The following is a 13,761-nucleotide window of genomic DNA, read 5'->3' as shown; positions in this document are numbered from 1 at the left end:
TATAGGATGATGCCCTTTACTATAACATGTCAGGAAGCATTTCAAAATCCAAATCTTGTAAAACCTAGTTCTAATCCTCTTGTCCTATATTATGCACATTTTCCAGTTTTCTAGTTAGAATTAAGAGTAGTATTGAAAGTTCTTTTCACAGTGAGAGTTAAGCTAATGCATTTAGCAGAGTGACCCTTCCACTCCAATGTCAGAGCCTGCTAACTAGACAGCAAGATTCCAGATCCCATCCAGCGCAAAGGAATTAGTATTGTCAAAACCAGTTAGTACTATAAGTGAATGCAAAAACCAGTATACACACACCTGTTTTTTCAAGCTAGTTGCAAATATAAGCACAAATACAAGAGCATGCTACATTCTGCTACGTGTCCCATAGTGCTGTGATCCTTACAGAAAGGAAAATTGTTGCTCTAAAATTTCAGGAAAACAAAGTATGGGTTCCAGAAGCATAACTAAATCAGAAAAATACCCCTAGTAATAAACATTATACTATGTGTGCATAAATAATGAAAAACATTCAACAGAAACTAAAAAAAGTGTCACAGAAATTACTATTAAATGCTACCAGAAGACAGTAATCCTTATTGTACCTTTTTGCCTCTTGTCCAGGCTAAAGAACCTTGTTTAATCATTCATCATCTGGAAGCTACTTCATACCTTTGCTGAACATTTTATTGACTTTTTGATCCTCTAATTGACTTCTCACGATTCCATATTCCTTCTGAGAATAGGGACCAGGATTGTGTTAACACACAGAACAGACTACAAATCTATACAGGGACAATAACATTTTCCTTTTAGTTTCCTATTTATTTCCTAATAATCCTTAGCGTTGTACTGGCTTCTCACAATATGACTGAACATTAAAGCAATTTTTGCAGAAATTTTCCAATGCTTATCTGAGAGTTAACAGATGGTTCAGAGTCCATTACTACGTTGTCTTGGTTTCAGCAGTAGCAGTCATGTTTCTCCTTTGTGGTAGCTGATGCAGTGCTGTGTTTTGACTTCCAGCCTGGGAACAGTGCTGGTGATACCGATGTTTTCAGTTGTTGCTAAGTGATGTTTACCCTGACCAAGGACTTTGTGAGGCTCATGATCTGCCAGGGAGGAGGGGAAGCCTTGAGGAAGCAGAGACGGGGTGCCTGACCCAGGCTAGCCAAAGAGGTATTCCATACCACAGCACATCATGCCCAGGGTGGGGGGTAACTGGGAGTTACCCGGAAGGACACGGGCTTCTGGGTGGGACTCGTTTCTTGGCCCGTGGTATTGTATTCTCTTCCCTTGTTATTTTCTCTTATCATTGTTGTCGTTGGTGGTAGCGGTGGTGATTTGTGTTGTACATTGGTTGCTGGACTGTTCTTGTCTCAACCCGTGGGAGTTGCACCCTTTTGATCCTCCTCCCCGTTCCTCTGGGGGCGGGGAAGGGGAGAGCCCCGGGGGGGGGGCTCAATTGCTCTCAGCCCGGCACCACTCACTGGGAGTGAGTGAACAAGCTGTCTGGCTAGGGTTTAAACCACGACATACGTATATAAAGTTTTCCCTTCTCCCATGTGCATTTCTTCTCTCAGCACCGAATTCCAGCTGTTCTTTTATTACACTGTGACACATGTTCTTCTATAGCTCTTCACAGTTGGCACTCTGAACACAAGTGCTGCTCAAGTAAATAAGATTCAGAGGACATACTTAAACCAGTACTTTCTCTAAGCATTACCAAAAAACATGGTTTCTTATAGAACGAAATCCTAAAAAGAACAACTTGATGCTCATTAGACCTTGTGCTCTCTTGAGGTACCTTTTTGTTCAGGCATTGCCCTCGAAGTTCATGCACTTGCTAGAGAGAGTACTTTATTGTCTTAGGGGTTCCAGCAGTAATAGTAAGCAACATCATCTGACTTTTCCACACTACTGAGTGGGGAAAAAAGGTAGTACTATAGCTAATCCAGTACTACAGCTAATCCAGTACTACTGCATCTTTAAGAAGGGAAAAAAAAAGTTATATAAAATATGTGACCTTTCAGCACACACAAAAATTATTAGTAGAACTGTTATTACCTTTGTTTTCTAAGCTGCATATCTTCCATCACTCCCTGGATATGGTCTACGTTTTCTTTGTTTTCAATGGTCACATCTTTTCCATAGGCCCAGGATGCCTGATTAGATATCTGATCAAGAAGACTTTGACCCTTCTCACGCAAGCCTTGCAAGCCTAAGTCTAAAGAGAAGTGTAGAAAAAAGAAAGAAAACAGAAGTCAGTGGTCACTTTTATAAATTTGGAGGGTTTTTCCCCCAGGGAGATGAAATACAACAGAATCTGAGATGGAAAACTAGAAACTGAAAAGGACACTACTACCTTTCAGCTCCCTTTCCAACTTTTACACTTGAGTGTGCATTTGTCTATATCAACAAAAAAGCAAACACTTCGCTATTCTGTGACCTAGCAGATAATAAGGAATAAAAGCTAATAGTATTTTCAGCAAATTAACTAGCTAATTAATGTATTTCATCCACACAGTTGTACAGTACCCAAAATATTTATCACTGCTAAGCAGCTGTAGCCTAAATGTTCTTCCATGGCTGGCAGAAGTCACTGCTTTACAATACATCCTACATGGCTGATATGTTTTTCTATACTGAAATGCACCAAACCTTAGAATCTGCTGCTATTTGGCAGTTCTACGAGCTCTTTTCTGAAAGGAGTATCTAGTTTATGCATCGAACTGTTATACTGCTATCATAACTACTTCTACCATATATCAATTATTTTCCTTCAAAGCTCTCTCCCACAACATACTGGACTAGATGATCATTGTAGGTCCCTTCCAATTGAAATACTCTATTTTAAATGCTTGATGGTTTAACCACCTTAAATGTGCTATTCATTAAACATATACATTCAAGGCTACTGCAAAACACTCAGTACAAGCATTCTAAACCTGAATGAATAACAATCAAAAGGTCAACTGTGGAGAGAAAAAGATCACCTAAACACTATATTCCCAAAATACGAAGGGTGACTAGTGGGGGAAAAAAGTTTGACCACAGATGATAATGGTGGTATAACATATTACATATAAAAAAGCTAAAGGAAAACATTTCCAGATTACTTTCCCAGATAGAATTTCTATGCAGTAGATAGCATAAGCAAACTAAAGGTAGCTAGGTGGATCATTACTTAGCTAGAAGGTAGAAGAGTGAGATATTTTTTCTGCCTTTTTTTTAGGTGGTGGTGGGGTTACTGTTGTTTTTTCTTGTAATGCATTCATTAGAATGTGTGTATCTGAAATGCAGAAATATTTGGCTTACCAACACATTTCAATTTCTCTTCCAATAGTTTCAAAGTTTGTTGAATTGATGCTCCATCTGCTGGCGCTACATCTACACACAACATTCCTAGTAAGCCATCTAATTGCTGAGACAGCTAAAACGAAAAACAAAATAAATGTGGATATTTAAAAGAAGTTTGAGCTTCAGATGACTTGGTCTGCAATCTTCTAAATATGTGAAAGTCTATCATTTTAGACATTTCTCTTTGCATCCATAGGAAACGAAAGTCAAGATGAAGGCTAAACAACTCATCTGCCTATAAAATTCCAAAAGCACACATACCTAGATGAGGGGGAGGGGGAAAGTCTAGGTTTTGTTTTGTTTTTTTTTTTTTTACACATAAAAAGTGTACCACATGGTGGTATACTCAAGTTTATTAAAAAAAAGAAAACGAAAAAGCAACTTTTAAACTAGAAACCATTTTATTTCAAACACTGTTGAAATTTAAGACTTGTTACAAAGCACTTCCATCCTAAACAAAGGGGAAATACATCTCAGCTTCAATTACAGTAAATTACTTGCAGCATTTTCCAAGTGAGATTATATTTCCTCCCACTCCCCTGAATTTTTTCCTATGTATTCAATATTGATAATACTAAGGCTAGAATGTACTGACAGGAGAGCCTGAGAAATTTTAAAAATTAAAACTTACATCCTGGGCAACACTGTGGAATTCAAGTGCTGCTTGTAATAGATTCTGCCTGAATTCCAGCTGACTGGCCTGCCGGTAACACACATCACTCAGCTGTTGCTGCAATGCTTTTAATTCCACAAGGTCTTCCTCCTCTCCTGCATTTAGAAGAGCTGCTATCTGCTGATTAAGCTCAACATAAACTGCAAACCATTCCTACAAACACAAAAAAAGTAAACGTTAAAATAATACAAAACAAAGATCTATTTCTCTTACAGTAGCATACATCCAACTGCAGACTAACAATCAGACCAAAAAAAGGAACTTATTACAGCTTACACTATAATTATGAATTCTCACACAGAAGGAAAAAAAACATTTCTTAATTTCAAATCAACTCAAAAAGAGCTTAGAACATTTTAATACATGCACTGCAGTATTAAGAAAATGTTGCAGAAAGAGAGGAAGATTATGAGGCATGGCTACTAGCTCCCAGCACTAACTCCCACTCAAACTATTTTACTGAACCAACAAAGGAATTCCACCATTTTTAAATAAATTTATAATGCTTACATTTCTATAGTGCCCTACTGAAACAAGAGACCTTTTGCCAAGTGGCAAGCTATTACAGAAAGCTGTTCATACAACTTCCTAGGTGTTACTTTCAGTGACGTGACTGAAACCAGCAATAGTTTTCTTAAAGCATTCAGAAAAAAATACTATTGCTAACAAAGTGGAAGCAATCACTATCTTCTGAATATAAGTTCAAAATATCTCTTGCTTCTTGTTTAAGGAAAGCTTTATACTACTCAATTCAAAACGTGTAGCTTTGTTTTTCAAATACTTTGATTAGTGAGTAGATACAAAGGAGTTTGCTATGTTGTCGTGGTGTATTCGTAAAAGAAAACAGTTCAAGTATTTAACAATTCTAGGAGACTTAAAAACGACTTGATATATCAAGATCACATTCACATCTTGCATGACTAAGACGGCTGTAAAGTAAAACATGTTTGCTCAACAGCTTTTATTTTGGACTACAGTGAAACAAACTTCAAACACCCTATGCATTTCTAGTGCTATGGAATAGCACCATCTATTGGCCTAAAATATCTGATTTAATTAGTACTCTTGTCATGCTCCTGCTGGGATATTTGCCTTTTTTTTTTTAAATTATGCCTTCAGCTTTTGCATCATTTATTTACAAAGCATGCAAAATATGGAGTATAAATATCCATATTCTGAAAGGGTTTCTTTTTACCCAAAGTCACCTCTACCATCTGCTCACAGGAAGAAACAGAGTATTAAAAGAAGGGGGGAGAAGGAGGAGGGAAGAAGAAGTCATGAAAAAGTTAAATCAGCAGTCAGCCAAAAATTTAAGACCTGAATCAACCTTTTGTCTATTCCAAAAGGGTCAACTAAGATGACATAGTATGGAAATATTCCATTGTCACACAGGTACTATACAGTTTCAATCAACACAGCTTACACGACTCTTATTTCCTTATAATTTCTTATTTCCTTCAGACACTGAACACATAAATTCAGCTTATTAAGTGTGACAAGTGAGAAGTCAAACCAAAAAATCTAGATTAATAATTGTTAGTTTTTATTTTTAGCTTTAAACAGTTGCAGTAATTGATTTTGGCCAAGCTATCTGCGAAATTAAGAGATTGGCAAACCAGAGATAATAAGTGTGTTTCTGATCTTTTCCACTGAAGCAAGTTAGGTACATCTGTACATGACAGCTCAAAACCATAGAGAAAAGGCCAAACATTTACTCTAAAATAACATATTGCTATGTTGCTCAAAAAATGAAAAAAATAAAACAGAAAATGAAAGCCCCCAAAAAACAAACAACCCCATACAAACACCACCCCCCTCAAAACAAACAAAAGCACATTAAGAAAATTGAGTTCAAAGTAAATTGATATAAAAGGTTTATCTATAAAACAAACAACTCAGACATTTCTGTAAGCATCTTCCAAAAGTAGTAATATAATCAACAATAAATAGATCATGAAGGAAAGCAAGCATAACAAGCTGTCAATTCTATTTTTAGGAGAGAAAAAAAAAAGGAAAATAATGAAAGAAGAGTACACTCAGCTATTAGGGGATGATTAAAAATCAAAAGACAAAGCATATCTTTCTAGTGCTGTGGCCAAAGCCAGTTTTGATTTATAAACAGGCATCTAAATTTAAGGCAGGCCAGTGGTCTCCCAATTACTTCTTTTGGTATAGAGTTCAAAATAATTTTTTCTGACCACTGTTTCTACAAACTTCTACCAGCACCCGAGAACCAAGCAGCATTCCATCTTGTCAGTGCTTTATTGATGAGCAAACTGTAGGCCAGCCTGCAAGCTGGTGGGATTTCAAGGATACAAGGACTGTATTTAGCCTTAGCTAAAGCATAATTCTCTGTTATAGATATCCAAGTGAAAACAAAGCATATTCAATCTTGTTTTTTCAGTTTGAAGTGCTAATAATATGATTCATGCACGAGTATGAAAGATTATTTTTGTCAATTAAGTAGACAGAGGATTCCCCCCCCCCTCCCAGTTAGGATCTTAACTGTTACAATGTTTCATGCTTGACAAGGTACTGGTTTTCAGAGCAGAACTTGAAGAGCTTAAAGTAATGAGAAGACAAAGCAGACAGGAATCACTTATCTACAACACATAGCTCTGCATCCAATCAAGGAAAGTAGTCAACAGAACCAGTGTAGTCTAACTAAAGGTTTGGGTTGGGCTGTTTTTCTAAAGTACATCAGAAAAATTATAAGCCAGTGAGCTATTTTCTTTGCCATGACTGAAAAGGGAACTTAGGAAAACTGGACAAAATTGTCAATGTCTACATCCAGAAAAGTCAGAAAAGAAGAAAAGCGCTGTAAGCAACTCTGCCTTTGGAGTACTGAGTATAATATACTCTTCTTACTCAACACAAAAACTTAAGAACTACTCTAATGTAATATAAACCAAAGAAAAATAACAGAAATGAGTATTTTTTATACCATAAAATAAAGTAACATGCACATGTAATGGTCATATTAAGTTCTTAAACTTCTCTCTGAAATCCATAAAATCATGCACTATTCAATTTTTCTAGATACTCAGAATCGAAATACATTGTTCATAACTGCATGTACTTAGGATTATTTTGCTACTTGAAAAGGGTACAGAAAATCTCACACTGTGCTGACTCTCAATTTCTTCATGTTTCTGTTGTAAAGCTTGTGAAGCTCTAATTGAATCACCTATTCCCCACTGGGTTCTTAGCTGTTCTGATCCAGGTCCTTCAAGCCAGTTGACTACCTGTCAATAAAATAAAGGTAACAAAAATAAATTACCAAATCAATTACATGAAAACTGTTATAAGAAGAAATCTGTAATTTAAGCAGAAGTATTTCAAAGTATATATTTATGCGAAAGAAAATCAGGATCTGTAGAAGTCTTGTTGAATCCATTCACATCTTCAAAAGCTTTAAGTGAACTACTTTTTATTAACTTTATCAGTTTCATGAAAGCTGGTAGCAGCTAGCAAAAGATTTGTCACACGTTTGTCATTTCTTATATAAGTCAATAAAAGAGCTTAAACCAGAGTTTTCTTGATAACAGACCTCTTGTGTTCAAACAAGATTTTTCTTTTTAGTTTTGCCTAATTACAGTGTACAGCTGTATTCAACCTGACAGCTCAGAGTTTTTTCCTTACTTTGTACGTAAGTACAGGATATGTACTTATTCCAAAATTATTCCAACAACTTAGTATGGTATATATTTATGTCTTTCAACTTGCTCTATTCAAATAACAAAAGCCTCTTACAAATTCTTAGTGGTCACATCTCACGAGATCTACTTTTGCAGAAAACTCTGCAGGGTCATGGCAATACAATTTTGGACCACAGCACTGGCTTTTTATTATTACTATTATTAAGCTATTTCATTTGATGTAAATATTTTTCAAAGCAAAGCATGGTATCTCTAATTTTTTTTTCCTTATATACACTTCAATTATCAGATGATATCCATGGCAATATTTTTATTATGATTTTTAAACATCTAGAACCTAGTGCAAAAATCACTTACTACTGTAGTCCTGAAGCAAGGAAATGTAGGAATACCCCCACATTCTGAACCTTAATGAAACAGCACAGGAAGCCAACTCTTTAATGTGACTTTTGTTAAACAAAGATGACAAAACAGTTTCACACAGTTTTTCAGGAAATACCGTACAATACACAATGTAACACCATAACCATGAAGACAAATAATACCTTCCTAGTGCTGTTAGGCTACATCGCAACAGTAATCAAGAATTACCATCACCAATACAGGTTACTCAAAGGTTACAAACCTTTTAGCTATCATGCTTGTGTCTTCCCACCCTCTTCCCCCCCCCCCCCCATTACCCAAAGCACTGTTTCAGGGCATATACTCTTTGCTCTAAAAGCATCCTCAGTCTTCCTTACTTTTACCATTTCTAGGGCAAATTAAGACTACCATTCCAGGCTCTTTTTGTTTAAACAGAAACTTCTTGTTGTCTTTAGACTTCAGCACAGCTGTTGTTAGTTCAACATGGAATGGACCTAGAGGTGAAGACACCCAGATGTCCTCCCATAACCTCACTGGCCTGGAAACTCACACATGGAAATAACAGTTCTCATGCAAGTCTGAAACAGTGACTAAGACCACCTCCCCATTAGAAGTTTCCAGCAACTACCGCCTTGCCTCTAAAACTGGTTAGCTTAGCATGTGGTGATTCTTGTGTAACAGATACTTGAGAAAAAAGTGATGTTATTTTCATAAAATATATCCTTAAATGGTTAATGACTAGACTACTGCAAGGCCTGATGTTAATTTTTGTGAAGATCAGAAAAATACCAACACCTCTGCTTAAGGAGGCACAAAGCTAGGATTTATCATAATATACAGAGTTGTTCATCAGCAGTCTGTTTAGTAGAACTGCTCACCAGATAATGCCTGGAAATTGGAGCTATCTTGGCACTGCAGAATGAAAGATAAAGGAAGGGGAAACAAAACTATGGAATAGAATTTAAGAGGGGTAGTTAAAAAGAGAGGGTATAATATTGAAGCTGCAGGGGAAGAGAGGTGGTTATGGATAAGAGGGCTTTGAGACAGGGGTAAGAACTAAGCAGTTCACAGAAAGCAGAAGCCTCAAATGGTGAAAATTAAAGAGGAATACAAGAGCAAGCCAGGAGCGATTAGTAATATAAGCAGCTATACAAAAAGCAGGAATGTCATTTTAATGAAAGCTAACAGGAAAACACTAAAAAAGAAAAAAAAACACCACACCAAAAAAACCCTTTCAAACACCCATTCCAGCTGAAAATACTGCATGTTGTACTGCAACTTTGGTTTACTTTGGCAAACTAAATTCACGGCACTTTCAATCTATTTGTTTCTTATAGTCCATAATTATCTTCTTACTTTTGTCTGTTAGCCTAATTTTCTCCCATAACAAAAAGGAAACTAAATCAGCTTTTAATTTCTAGATTTGTTTTCCCCATATACTCATAGGGCACTTAGATATAAATGCACTTCATAAAACCGATCAGTTGGGTAAAACAGTGAAACACATTTTTCCTCTGTACTGAGACTCAGTTCACTTACTATACACCTTCCATTGCATAGACAGAGTAAACAAATAACTACTTCTTATACAAATACTGCAAAATGAGGCTAACAGCCTAGAAAAAAGTCCATTTAAATGCATTAACAATGTCAACCTGCCAAAGTACATTACAAATTTTGTTTCAATTGGCATATCTTACTCAACCACTCTAACACAGGGGAAAAGTCTCACCCAATTATACAGACAGCCGTGCTAGCATGTTCTATATAATACTATTTTCATATCTTACATATTTTTTATTTCCAGGTCAACATATCAGCATTTGGGGTTTTTTTAATAATATTCTCAGTTACTACATAAGTGATTTTTTTTAATATTTGATAAATAGTCTAATAAAATTATAAGATTCAAAGTGAAAATTTCCTCAGTAGATTTCTATTTTCACTGTAAAAATAACAAGACTGATTAGTTTTTATCTCTGCCCATACTTGGAACATTGTGAAGTGCAAGTACTTGATTTGTACTCCTCACACATCAGAAATGTGAATGTTGAAAGGTTAAAAGCAACATCCATTCCATTTTCTGCATAATCAAACTATACAGAAGCTTAAAAACATGCAAGTCTAATTTCAAGCAACAAAACTTGAGGAATAGATTAATTCCACTTCCTTGATTTTCTTTACCAAGACTGCTGAAAAAATTTTGAAAATGCTAATTATATGCCTGTTTCCAAAGTACCAAACCAGCAGTACACTGCCACAGCATACAACAAAGGGACAACAGGAAGTTTCTTCAGCATGATGGCTGAATCACCTCCATGTACAAGAATAGCCTGTGGAAAGTCACTCCGGTAGCCACAATGCAAGCATCAAGTAAAACTAGCACATTGCAGTTTGAGAGGTGAAAGGAAGCATGAAACTCTCACCTCTGAAGCTTTACTTTTGTAGGAAATGCAATCTAGGACTTCAACTCAAACCTCTGCCTCGCAGTATACAAGAACAACTCCATGCTTACCTGCATTACCTTCTGCTGAATCTCCTCTAGTTGTGTACGCTTGCTACGTTGTCTGCAAACTTCCTGGTAGCGGGTATACTGCTCTCTGAGTGAATCTAGGAGCTTCATGACCTGTGGCTGAGCAAGTAGTTCATCATCCATTGGAGACCAGGATACCCCTCCATCTGAACCATTGAATCGACGCTGTTGTAACTCTGATAGTAACTCATGACCTTTAAGAATACATATAGTGATGCAGTTAATTTAGCAAAAAAAACAAGCACAGAAGTTATTAGTAAGCATGCTGGCTTTTAGACCATCCAATGGTACATTTTTGCAGTTAATGCCCTTTCATGTACCAGGCACATTTAATGATACAACTTCACGCAGAGCATAGGTCAAACTTTGTGGTGTTGTATCAGTCATTAAACATGGTACAAATCACATGTTATATTTTACATATATGTAAGAGATACCATAATTATAATTGATATTAACATAGTATTGATTAATGTAAAAAAAAACCTTCCACAACATAATCCTGAAGCAACTGTATTCTGTTTTACTTCAAAATACTGTGCAGAATCCTACTTATTTCTCTCAATTCATACTCTTAGATGACATGGCCTAGAAGCGCTAACAAACTGAGCATACAGTATCTCTGTTACCTTTCAGGATTTTTATAGCAAGTACAAAACTCATAGAAAGTGTGGAGCTGAACACTAAGTATATTGATTAATGTTCTTTTTTCTTACTTTTCTTACATTTTTCTGTGCACAGACTCTCTAGAGTGTAACAACTTTCACAGATGCAAATATAGTATGTTTTGACTATTTAATCCTTTGTTTAAATAGTTTGAAGAATGTTATTGTTAAGATGTGGTAAAGTTTTCACGATGTAAACACCATACTACCAGGAAACCCAGATCAATTTGTTCCCCAAAAGCTCAATGAACAAGTCGGCAAATAAAACTGTGCTCGGTCACTAAAGAAATAGTGATGTAAAAGTGAAAATCTATCTCATCAATTCTGCAGGTCTTAAAATGGTAAGGTGCCAGTGCACCAAAAGGAAAAAGTACCATTAGAATAGTACTTGTAATACCTCAAGGAAGATGCAGAAATATAGTATCTAAATTCAACTGGTACTATCTAGACAATCAAAATGCCAGGGGGCTTTGGCGATTGCAGCAAGCAACTTTAAACTACTCAGTATATATTATTTTGAAACAAACATCTTAAAAATTCAAATACATTTTGCCATACTAGAGAAATAAATATCTCAGATTTAATCTTTTATTCTATTACAAAGATAGGCACAGATAGCTGCAGAGTAAGCAGATTTTAAAGTTTTTACAAGTCATAGTTCTACTGGGATGATTTTAAATTTTTATGGCAGTCTTTCAGCAGTAAAGAAACATTTTCAAGGTAAAAACATTTTTAAATCTAAATAACATAATGTAATGTTCTTGGGGGCCATCTGCTTACAGAAAATTGAAGTGCTATTTTGACCAAAAATCTCACCATTAGAGGAGGATACACAATTAGATTAAAATCTAGTGACAGCGTCTACAGACACTTCATACTTTAAAACTTTAAAGACCACAGCAAGGAACAACTGTTTCACCTTTTAACTCAAACAATATTATCCCACACAGAAATAAACTAGTTTTACACAGAGGGCATATAAAACTAGTAGTTCTCCAAGGAAAATGTTATCTGTGACCCACACACTGGTTTGTAGGAGGCTGTAAGATAAGAATTCTTAGCACTCAGACTCTGATCACCACCTTAACACTATGCATTACTTCCTATTCTACAACGGCACAAACCTTGCAACAAATTTCTAGTCCAAATCAGTCTGTTATACTTAATAGTCAGTGAGAAAATGAGCATAAAAAGAAAAAAAAAAACAATTTCAATCAAAGAACCACAAAATGTTTAATGCTGAAGGGAGAGTCTAAGTAGCAGAGTCAGGAGACTGCGTGCTTCACTTTCACAGACAGTCAGCTCAAAACTAGGTTGATGCACATTATCAGAATTGTGTTAGAAAATGCTATCTATATTACATGCATTTGGTGGGCAATAAGACCATTTTATAAGGCCAGCATATTGACATCATCTAGAAACAATGTACTCTAAAAATTTAACATGTTAATTATGGTAATACTGTAAAGATGTTATTAGCATTATTAAAAACTGTATTTAAAGTGCATTTGGAGATCTTCCATTTATTTCTTAACACTTTTTTTAATCCTACAAATATGACATTAATTGATAAGCTCGTTACATTGTGATGATGACTAAGATAATTATTGTACCCTCTGTGCTTTCACTCAGCTTAAAAATAAATGTTACTTTATTGACCATTTTTCAACTTACTATACCTGTCTGCAATACGGTCTCAGGGTCAACTGACGGAAGGAAGTTCAAATCTATTGATCTTGAGAAAAGGAATGAACACATTATTAGTGATAATAAACATTATAAAGTAACAAACACATTATTAATAATTTGCATTACACTAGCACTAAAAATTTTAACTAAGGGCAGAGCTACCTGATACTGTTAAGAGACCATCTGTTTTCTTTCCTCATCCAGTAAAGCCCTCACTTTTTCAACTCCTATCAAAACAGAAGTACAGCTTCTTGTACTTGAGAGCCAAATTAGCATCCATCTACACACACACACACACACACACACGCACAGGTGAACTTTGTAGTCTACATTACAAACTTTCTGAATTTCTTTACATGTTTTAAAATATTTAAGGCATATCATATTTTTCATACTGTCTGGATTTCCAATGAAATTTTATAATCCAAAAGCACTGATTTCAAAAAGTGAATCACACACCTCTCTCTTTCTTGTTGAGTTCCTTTATCACTTCCATTGTTAATTAGAGCAAGTTCATCCAGTAAGGATGTTGATTCTTTCGTAAACTTTTCAAATACCTAAATAAGAGTCAGGTTTTAATTTAAGAAATTAAAATCATATCATGTGGCAGTATTGAAGTGCAAATTTATCCACTAGTTCATCTTTACACGGTGTAATTATTTCCCAGCATTCAGACAGTAGGGTCAAAAGAGTAGAAAAAGTAAGGTTTGTTCAAGGAACACTTAGGAGCACTAAGATTGCCTAAGGAGACAGTAAACATTACACTGAATACAAGAAAGATAGACTGAATTCTGAAATACTGAAAATTTTGAGACTCCTGCAAAA

The 13,761-nt window shown here is 35.6% G+C and overlaps 1 protein-coding gene across 4 annotated transcripts in view; it reads right to left on the bottom strand.

Moving 5' to 3' along the window:
- SESTD1 (SEC14 and spectrin domain containing 1) overlaps positions 1 to 13,761 on the bottom strand; it is a 65,520-nt gene that overhangs the window by 12,285 nt on the left and 39,474 nt on the right. For 3 of the 4 annotated variants that reach the window (XM_057411667.1, XM_057411668.1, XM_057411669.1), the window contains 7 exons: positions 13,396 to 13,493; positions 12,927 to 12,982; positions 10,565 to 10,776; positions 7,150 to 7,272; positions 3,986 to 4,180; positions 3,313 to 3,427; positions 2,062 to 2,221 (listed from right to left, as the gene is read on the bottom strand). In XM_057411667.1, the coding sequence (XP_057267650.1) occupies positions 2,062 to 2,221; positions 3,313 to 3,427; positions 3,986 to 4,180; positions 7,150 to 7,272; positions 10,565 to 10,776; positions 12,927 to 12,982; positions 13,396 to 13,493 (959 nt within the window). The remainder of the gene's footprint in view (positions 1 to 2,061; positions 2,222 to 3,312; positions 3,428 to 3,985; positions 4,181 to 7,149; positions 7,273 to 10,564; positions 10,777 to 12,926; positions 12,983 to 13,395; positions 13,494 to 13,761) is intronic. The other variant, XM_057411670.1, reaches the window with a different exon arrangement.

This window comes from Pezoporus wallicus, unplaced genomic scaffold (assembly GCF_028554395.1).
Source record: "Pezoporus wallicus isolate ANWC-B61680 ecotype Strahan unplaced genomic scaffold, APGP_CSIRO_Pwel_v1 contig_6732, whole genome shotgun sequence".
NCBI lineage: Eukaryota > Metazoa > Chordata > Aves > Psittaciformes > Psittacidae > Pezoporus > Pezoporus wallicus.
This window is presented reverse-complemented; position numbering and strand designations above follow the sequence as displayed.